At 38.2% G+C, this 10050-nt stretch overlaps 2 protein-coding genes across 2 annotated transcripts; one reads left to right on the top strand and one right to left on the bottom strand.

Moving 5' to 3' along the window:
* Positions 1-2712: 2712 nt before the first annotated feature.
* Positions 2713-5983, top strand: LOC107772253 (uncharacterized). Its single transcript, XM_016591751.2, has 5 exons — positions 2713-3249; positions 3345-3435; positions 4202-4328; positions 4415-4485; positions 5325-5983. The coding sequence occupies exons 1-5, from the start codon at positions 2838-2840 to the stop codon at positions 5770-5772; spliced, it is 1149 nt and encodes a 382-aa protein (XP_016447237.1). The 5' UTR covers positions 2713-2837; the 3' UTR covers positions 5773-5983.
* A 130-nt stretch (positions 5984-6113) lies between these two features.
* LOC107772263 (uncharacterized) lies at positions 6114-7472 on the bottom strand. The gene has a single exon (XM_016591761.2). The coding sequence runs from the start codon at positions 7341-7343 to the stop codon at positions 6291-6293; it is 1053 nt and encodes a 350-aa protein (XP_016447247.1). The 5' UTR covers positions 7344-7472; the 3' UTR covers positions 6114-6290.
* Positions 7473-10050: the final 2578 nt, after the last annotated feature.

Below are 10050 nucleotides of genomic sequence, written 5' to 3'. Positions count from 1 at the left end.
TGAATGAATTTAGATCTTTCCTCAAAGAAGATACTTCATCATTTTTAGAATCTGCCGGCTGATTGTGATGCAAAACATTTTGTGCAATTTTAGATACACCAACAGGAGGAATCTTGGATTGAGTCTTTGTATTTGAGGGATGAATAATCTGTTCTTTGCGTTTTTTATGGGCGATGATGAAGATGGACCAACACTTGCAACATGTTTCTTCTTAGACTGAAGATCAGGTGTAGGAGAAAAGTCATTCGAATCCTCTGCCGACTTGTCTGAATGAGTAGGAGTAGCATTGTTCTCAACAACAACGCCTACTCGAGGAATTCGAATAATAGCAAGCTCTATATCGCTTGGCTGGATGTCCTTATAAACAATATGAAAAACGAAATACAATCAAAGTTTTACTACCATGGCTGTATGCAATCTGAAATCAAAATGTAATTTGTATTCAAATGAAGGCTGTATGCAACTGTATGCAACAGTAATGATTAGTAAATTATAAACTAGCCACCTAACAAATAGTAAATTACCATGTTTCCCTTGTCATTGAACATGCCGTTCATCAGATAAGCAAAGTTTAGCTGATTTCTGGTGGATCTCCAATTGAGTATTATGGGTACCATGTTATCAACTCGCAGTGCAATTTTAGGATCAACATTTGAACAACACTCATAAAACCAAACTTGCATGGCTAGAGGCATCCCAACTATCCTGTAATACTTTTTCTGAGCATCCATCTTCTTGCTAATAGATTTTATAAGGCTTTCAAATGCTTTTATACCACATGGATAATCAGAATAGCTCCCACTCTCGACCAAGTCAAAATGTAGCCTTGGGATGGTTGTGCTGTTCTTCTCGGATGAAAATATGAAAGTGTGTATCAAATACAACACAACTATCTTGATGGCATCCCCATCGTTGTCATGGCCCTAATTCTTGTCAGCAAAGCATTTCAACAAATCTTTCTTTTTGACAAGATTGGCTCCGCCAAAGTATGTCTCAACAATCCGGTTAGGAACCTTTTTAGTGAACTGAAAATCAGCAGGGTTACCAACACATTTGAGGCCAGTCACAAGCGCAAACTCCCTTATTGAGAAAGATAATGTAGTACCATTGACGTATATTGAAAATACATCGTCAGGACTTCCTTCTAACTGCAGAACCATGAAGCATATGAATAGTTGATGTTGGACTTCACAACGCTTCATTTCAAGGAAACTTTCAAAACAAGTATTACCTAGTTATTTGTACTGCTTTGGAGTAAGAATTTCTTTGAGGTCGGAGACTATGTCTGTGTTAGTATATACACTGATATGCGGTACAAATATAGGTTATTTTTTCACAAACAGCTTAATTTCTGCATTTAACAAGAATAAATACATATAAATACAACTGAATACAACACATATTTCATAGTATAACTGTTATGAATACATATAAATGCAACTGAATACAAACTGCAAAAATAAACTGGAGTAAGAAGTCAGTGATAGAAATATATGTACAAATATAATACATACACATACAATAAATAAAGACATTGCAATTAGAATAAAACAGTGATGGGAACTTTGAAAATCCTTATAAATACAATTATATGCAATATAAAAAGGTCAGTCTAGTAACGTAAAAAACAGTGAAAGAACAATTTGAATACATCTAAATAAATCTAAATGCATTATGCAACATACAATTCAATAAAAGTCAATTTGTATACATCAGAATACATCTATATATATGTATCATTGATTTCTGTAAGTACAAAAATACATTGAATATACTTTTTGAATAAATCTAAATACATCTACATGTATTTATATACATAAAAAATAGAGAAGTCAACATGTTTATACATATAAATACAAATGAATACATCAACAATATAGATGAATACATTAGAAATTACCTTTTCTTCCAGTGTATCCGAGCTTTTACTTGCTTCAACCTCCTTCCCCTTGACAGATGAAGCTTCAGAAATATGTTTTTTTCCTCTTTTCCGCAATGGGAAGTCTTTGAAATTGTCATGACGAGATTTTGTTCTCTTCTCCAATGCCATATTTTTGGCTAAACTTGCATTCAATTCCCCTTGAGTGATTTGCAAGGAGAAAGAGGGCCCATCGAAAGTGAGAATTTTAGTGGGTATATCTCTGGTAATCAACTTGCGAGGTGTTGAATCAGACATTGTGAGAATACGCTTGGATACTGTTGATTAGAGAAAACTTGGTGAGTAGAGATATTGAGAATAAACAAAAATAGCGAAAATCAAAAAATTTAAATACTTACCACACTAATTATAGAAACAACTGACAATAATCGAAAGGAAATTATGGTTTATATCGAGATTGGGGAAGAAGGAAGCGGTGTGGGTGTGAGGTTTCTCTGGTTTTGAGCATGTTTACGGGGAATGGGAAAGGGAATAGAGTGTCTCAAAATAGAGAGAAAGTACATGTATTGAGAAGTTTTTATGAAATACGGTAATTATGAGAGAGAAAAATCTGAAAAGGGAGAGAGAAAAATAAAAAATAGCATGTTTAGTGACTTAAGTGTAGAAGATAACAAAAATTAGAAATTTTGCTATAACTCATAAAAGGTATCTATATAATATAATTTATTTAAATGGTATTTATTTAAAATAAATAAGGTGTTAATCTTTGCTATAAATTTAAAATTTCCATTTTTTCCTCTATATAGCCGACCGCCTCAAAGGCCCAAGAAGCCACATTATTATATTATATATTATAATATTATATATACTCCGCTCCCTTTCGATTTTCTTTTTTCCCTTATTTTGGGGCTTTCTCCCAAAAACCTCTCCACTCTGATTCGATTAGGGTTTGACAGTCATGGCGAATCGCACCGATCCATTGGCAAAGAGCATTAGGGGAACGAACCCTCAGAATCTGGTGGAGAAAATTCTCAGGTCTAAAATATACCAAAACACCTACTGGAAAGAACAATGTTTCGGGTTGACAGCAGAAACCCTAGTCGACAAGGCCATGGAACTCGACCACCTCGGTGGTACATTCGGCGGCAATCGAAAACCCACACCCTTTATATGCCTTGTCATGAAGATGCTCCAAATCCAGCCTGAAAAAGATATAGTTGTGGAGTTCATAAAAAACGAAGATTACAAGTATGTTCGTGCTCTTGGGGCTTTTTATTTGCGGATTACGGGTACGGATATCGATATTTATCGATACCTTGAGCCTCTCTACAATGATTATCGGAAGCTCAGACGTAAATTAGCTGATGGGCGTAAGTTTTTCTTGCCTTTTTTTTGGTTTTGTCGGGTGATTTAAATAAAATTATGATGATTTGAGTCCTAACCTTTTTTTTTTGGGTTGTGGCAGAGTATGCACTGACACACGTGGATGAGTATATTGACGAGCTTCTGACGACAGATTACTCTTGTGATATTGCTTTGCCTCGCATCAAGAAAAGGTTTGTAAAAAAAGTGGACTAATTTACTTAACTCTTTGTTCACCTAAATGGACGACCAAAAAATTATGCACAACATGATTCATTTATTGAATATCCAATTAGCTTGGGCTGATTAGAAAAAATAAAGACTCTACTTTGTAAATAAGTATGTAATTTTTGCTGGTTTAATTAGCCCCTACTTAAGCTTGCGTAGTGATGGATTATGTTACTCCAAACAAGACTTGTGCTAGGAGGGATGCTGGTTGTTATGTTTTTGTTTGTTTATATTTTGTAATGGATATTGTGCTGTCCTTTTCGCCATTTGCTGCTTCCTGATGACATTAGCAGTGATGCGAAAAAGACTTAAGCCATTGAAGCCTATACGTTGGAAGAATTTTGCTCAGTTCATTGAACACAATTACTAGGAGATCTAAGCCAGCTTGTATCAGTTAAGTTGAAAGCTCAATTTGCTTAAGATGATAACGCAGAGGAAAATTATAATGAGCCCAAAACACAGGTCTAGATCACAAAAATATCAATTGGAAAGAGAGAACTTCCTTGATCGTCCAATATTAAAAAACTCTGTAATTGTCTATTTTGTCAGGTGTTTCTCCTGCTATATTTTTGCAGTGTTCGTGATGTTAGATCTCTCTCTTTGCTGTTAATGCCTCCAATTTTTTTTACAGTGCATGTACCTCTAGTTTTCTATTTTAGTTTTCTCTTTTTTTTTCTCTACTCTTTATGTGTGTGTTCTCTTAGTTTCTCATGTATCATGTGTTGCCACCAGATCGCAATTGGAACATAATGGACAGCTGGAACCTCGGAGAAGTGCATTGGAAGATGACTTTGAAGAGGAAGAGGAAAAGGATGAAGATGAACCACTTGCCACTGGATTAGACGATGATCATGAAAAGGTTAATTTTTACTTGCTTAGTTTTACATGGACATCGTTGTTTAAGGCTTGATCCAGTATTCTGATTATTGATCTGTAACAATGCAGGATTACTATCGTGGGGGAAGTCCAACTAGGGAGAGAGATCGGGATAGAAGACGAGATAGTCACAGATACAGGTAGAGCTCAATCATCTGTTGATCTTTTCTCGTTACTGTAAAATCCTTTTGTATTTTTTGGTATGGTCATCTACTTTGTTAATGTATGCTTTGAGGCTTGGACTCTTCATTTGCCTCGACTGACTTTTGTGAAGTGGAGCACATGGATATGGGGTCCTACAACTGCAAATAACTCCTCCTATTAGATGTGGAGTGTGACTGTTTTGAGTTGATACCATTACCCAGTGTTCATTTCAGAGTGTGTGCATCATTATATATGATTTTAATGGTTTTGAAATCATTCAGAAAAACTGTAGCTTGTCAAGCTCCTGTTTTTGTGGGAGTCGGGTTGGGGGCTCTCTGTCGGGGGTGAAGGTGGTGACCCTGACATAAGCCTGGTTAAGTGAAATTTTGTTCACTACTTCATAGTGTGTTGATTGGAAGCTGATTGTTGAAGTACCCAGAGATACTCTGGAACTGTTACTCAAAGCACACACTTCACATATTACATCCATTATGGCATTTTAGGCCTTTTGGTGATCAGCACAGCTTCCTATATAAAAAAATATTGTGATCTTGCCAGGTTTCTCTGCACTGACAGTGTGCAGTTGAGAAGTATGATAGATCATACATTTCTGCTGTCCAACTGTTTCAATTGGTAATAGGGTAATTAGTTTGGCTACACTTTGTGATTTTAGATTTCTGCAGTTGTAGTGTTATCATATTACTTCTCAGTGGCGAAACTATGATTAGAACATTACCTTTAGCTTTACGATACGAGCCACTATGCCTTTTCCTTTGTTGGGCTTGGTCTCTTTTTGTTTTCTGATTTGAGCTTCTATGCGTCTTTTTTTTTCCAGGGATCGTGACTATGATAGAGATCGAGATTATGATAGAGACTATGAAAGAGATCGTGATTATGACAGGGAACGTGGAAGACGTGACAGGGATAGAGACAGGGACCGGGACCGTCATCGCCTCAGAGACGATAAGGACTATGGTCGAGAGAGGGATCGGGAAAGGGACAGGGAGGCCAGAGAACGTGATAGACGTGACCGTGAGCGCGGTCGACACAGGAGTTATTCTAGGAGCAGAAGTAGAAGCAGAGACCGTAAAGACCGTGATGATGATCGTCGTAAAAGGCATGCTCGCAGCAGTGCTAGTCCTGCTCGTGATGAACCCAAGAAGAAGAAGGAGAAGAAGGAGAAGAAAGAAAAGAAAGATGATGGAACAGATCATCCAGATCCAGAGATAGCAGAAGCCAACAGGCTTAGGGCATCGCTTGGGTTAAAGCCTTTGAAGCTATGACCATGTACATCTGCGGTTGTAGTTCTCAATATGTTTTGCTTATGTGTGGTCTTTTGGCCTTGTAGCACCTTTACTTTTTCTCTTTTGCTCCTTTTTGGTGTACTAATCTACTATTGGAAGCTGCAGCTGCAGCTTTGTCCCGTAGTTCCTCTAGTATTATTAGCTGATGCTACAAAGTCCCAACAAATTAATATCATTTGAGTTCTGTTAATGATCTGAGAACTGCATATTTACGGTTCACTCCTACATTCATGATAACTTGAGGAAGAAGATTTGAATGGTCTGCTTGCCCAGGTCCAAGGATGCCGATTTATGGGTTAACTGCTACAGTCTCAAAAAGCATGCACATGAATATCAAAGAAGCGGGTAGACAATTACAATAAGGTCTTAACTTCACAAATGTACAGTGTACAAAGTTGCTGTTCAGCCGAAATTCTTACTGATAGATGAAAGAGTTTACCCTACCTAAAAATCTAAAATGTGCAGAAATGAGCCTCACAAAATCAACTTTAACATGCTTATAACTCTTGATATGGAAGAACTTCTGGTAACAGAATGCCATTCTGATCGTAATGAAGGCTGCCGGATGCACTGAGCGGTCGACATTTGTCTCCCATGAGTATCCTTTTCTTGCATAATTCCAGTTCAACTTTCTCTTGTTCGTCCCCATCTTCATGTTTGCATTCTCTCCCCTGTTTCATCATTCTTTTGTGTATGGATTTCATGCTTCTAATGATGCAGTAACCAGTAGGCCTCCTGATTGATGCCCAGCTAATGGTTTTCGACATTTTCCCCGTCTCGGCATTTTTAACAGCAACGTAGTCAGCACCTTCAAAGTCTGTTCCAGTATCTGCTTTGTTGGTCTTCCCATTGTTGAAGCGAAATCTAACCCTCGTCCTGAACCTGAACTTGAGCCCTGAAAGATTTCGGAACAAAATCCGCGGTTGCTTTCTTGTGCCAGTTGACGTTTCTGAGGTTGCTTCATCTTTCTTCTTCATTTGCTTTCCCTTTGTATCTATGATTCTCATTATCTTCTTGAATGAACATGATCTACTCAACGTTAATCCCTCTACTGAATCTTCCAACAAAGACTTAAACTTGCTGCCTTTTTTCCTGGAGACAATAAGCGCATCTCGTTCTTCTTCTGTGCAGTCATTCAAAGCGTCAGCATTATCGTTTATGTCATTTTTGGAGTTTTGAAGTGGTTTCTTGTTGCGGGAACCATTACTGAAAATGGAACCAATTTCCTTTGGCAGAAGTTGTGCAGGTTTGGCCCATTTGATCATTTTGTTTTTGCCCTTGGGGCCACCCTTTTCAGTCTTTTGCGTGGGGTTCTTGACATCAAGCAACTTGGGGAATCTCACTCTCACCTTTTGTTGCAGGGACATGGCAAAGCCATTGATTTGTGAATACCTTAGGAGAGAGCTGGAATTTTTCCACGTTCGAATACTATGAAAACTTACCTTCTCCATCTTCATTTTCTTTGAACAAGTTGGTTTTGCTCTTGCCAAACACAATGGTTCAATATTTACAAGAGTTGGGTTGTTTCTTCCTTTTCCTTTCCTTTTCATTATTATTGTTGATCCTTTTTTTCAGAAGACGTGGGTAATGGGTTAGGGGAGTGTCCTATTCATATGCTAATGGTATCACGGATTTTGTTACTTTTTCACAATGATGCCCTCAATACTCTTTTCGAGATTAAGGTTATATTAGTAAAATTACACTATGTAAAAAAAGGATTAAATGATGAAGTTAGTTACATATTTTCTCATCAAACTCATCTAAACATGGAGTGCTTGCTTATCTCACAACATGGAATAACCTCTACTCCCATTTTCTTCCCTAACGGCGGACTCGCTCTTTCTCTCTTCAAGGGGTAGTTAAGCAAACATCATTTGATTTCACACTATTAGCCAAAAAAAAAATAAAATAAAATTAAAATTGCTTTTGTTTTATTCTATTCATACCTTGTGAAACTCAATATGACGAAGATTTAAGACCTAGAACGTAGATCAATGTGCTTTACGAAAATAAACTCGTTTCTCAAGCTCTATCTAAAGTTAACTAAAGAATATATTCAGCTAGTGATGATAAGAGTACATTAATTTATTTTGACAATGCTCGTTTGTAACACTTTAATCTTTTTTTTCCATTTTTCAAAAAAAATAAAAAAATATTGTTATTCATGAACAAGTTAATAAGGAGCATTTATAGAAACTCCAAACTGAAACTATGGCTTAGAACTATGATAATATCATAGAGAAATAAGTCACGATTTTTTTTGCATCAATGGTGTTATGTACGTAATGTTACTTTTGAAATGGTTACAACAACAAAAACATATCCAGTAATATTCCACACTGTGGTGTCCGGGGAGGGTAGTGTATACGTAAACTTTACCCTTACCTTGTGAGGATAGAGATGTTGTTTCCAATAGACCCTCGGCTAAAGAAAGCATAAGCACCATATTAATGAAAATATAGACAAGAAGGAACAGTACCAAAAAACCATATGAAAGCAGAATAAAAACAACAAGACAGTAAGATGATCAATAATGAAAGAAAACAACGGTTAGTCATAAAATACTACCAACAGAAAGCGAGACTGTGTGCCAATATTACTGTTATGCGCATTTTAGACTACCTACTCTACTACCCTAATCCTCGACCTCCATATCTTCCTATCAAGGGTCATGTCCTCGGTCAGCAGAAGTTGCGCCATGTCTTGCCTAATCACTTCTCCCCACCTCTTCTTTGGCCTACCTCAACCTCTCCGTAGGCCTTCCAATGTCAACCTCTCACACCTCCCCACTGCTGCGTCTGTGCTCGTCCTCTTCACATGACCAAACCACTTAAGCGCGCTTCCCGCATCTTGTCCTCAATAGGGGCCACACCCACCTTGTCGCGAATAACCTCATTTATGATCCTATCTAATTTGGTGTTCCTGCATATCTATCTCAACATCCTCACCTCTGCTACTTTCATCTTCTGGACATGAACGATCTTGACTGGCTAACACTCAGCCCCATACAATATCGTTGGTTTGACTACCACTTTGTAGATATTACCCTTAAGTTTCGGTGGCACCTTCTTGTCACACAAAACACCAAAAACGAGTCTCCATTTCATCTATCCCGCCCCAATATGATGTGTGACATCTTCATCAATCTCCCCACCTCCTAAATAATAGACCCAATGTACCTAAAACTCTCTCTCCTAGGGATGACCTGTGAGTCCAGCCTCACCTCCCCTTCCCCTCCTTGAGTCTCGCCACTAAACTTACACTTCAAGTATTCTGTCTTGGTCCTGCTCAACTTGAAACATTTAGATTCTAGGTTTTGCCTCCATACCTCTAATTGCGCATTCACACCGTCTCGCGTCTTGTCAATCAATACAATATCATATGCAAATAGCATGCTCCACAGCACCTTCCCTTGGGTGTGGCGTGCCAGCACGCCCATCACTAGACAAAAAAGGGGCTGAGTGTCGACCCCTGATGCAACCCCATCATAACTGAAAAATGGTCTGAGTCCCCACCCACCGTCCTCACTCGGGTCTTTACTCCATCATACATGTCCTTAATAAACCTAACGTAGGAAATAGATACACCTCTAGCCTCCATACATCTCCACGAAAACTTCCCTCAGAACTTTATCGTACGCCTTTTCTAAGTCGATGAACACCCTATGCAAGTCATTCTTTCTTTCCCTATACTGCTCCATCAATCTCCTAACAAGGTGGATGACTTCTGTAGTCGAACACCCCGGCATAAACCCAAACTATTTCTCGAAAATAGACACACTTCTCCTCACCTTTAGCTCTACCACTCTTTCCCAAACAATCATAGTGTGGCTAAGCAGCTTGATACCCCGATAGTTATATTTTGGATATCACCCTTGTTCTTGTATACAGGAACCATCATGCTCCACCTCCACTCGTCGGGCATCTTCTTCGTTCTAAAAATGATATTAAATAACCTAGTGAACCACTCCAAGTCTGCTTTGCCCGCACTCTTCCAAAACTCCATCTGAATTTCATCCGGCCCGATCGTTTTACCCCGACTTATCTTACGTATAACCCCCTCAACTTCATCAACTCTAATCTGTCTACAATACCTAAAGTTACAACAACTCCCGAAGAATTCTAAATTACCCAGTACAATGCTCCACCTCCCGGAGAGTTATATAATGTTCTTGAAGATGACTATTCCTCTGCCATAATTAATTTATGCTGTTTGGAATAGTTTTTAGGCATGGAGTAGGAGTGGAAAATGGGCGGG

The sequence above is a fragment of the Nicotiana tabacum genome, chromosome 7, assembly GCF_000715075.1.
Source record: "Nicotiana tabacum cultivar K326 chromosome 7, ASM71507v2, whole genome shotgun sequence".
Taxonomy (NCBI): Eukaryota; Viridiplantae; Streptophyta; class Magnoliopsida; order Solanales; family Solanaceae; genus Nicotiana; species Nicotiana tabacum.
The sequence above is the reverse complement of the archived record's forward strand: the minus strand, read 5'-3'. Positions and strand labels throughout refer to the sequence as shown.

What these genes read in the sequence shown, in the direction of transcription:
- LOC107772253 (XM_016591751.2), top strand. Translation starts at nt 2,838, where the DNA reads ATGGCGAATCGCACCGATCCATTGGCAAAGAGCATTAGGGGAACGAAC. An exon ending in TTGCCTCGCATCAAGAAAAG is followed by an intron (nt 3,436 to 4,201) that starts GTTTGTAAAAAA and finishes TGTTGCCACCAG; the next exon opens with ATCGCAATTGGAACATAATG. An exon ending in TAGACGATGATCATGAAAAG is followed by an intron (nt 4,329 to 4,414) that starts GTTAATTTTTAC and finishes GTAACAATGCAG; the next exon opens with GATTACTATCGTGGGGGAAG.
- LOC107772263 (XM_016591761.2), bottom strand. Translation starts at nt 7,343, where the DNA reads ATGAAAAGGAAAGGAAAAGGAAGAAACAACCCAACTCTTGTAAATATT.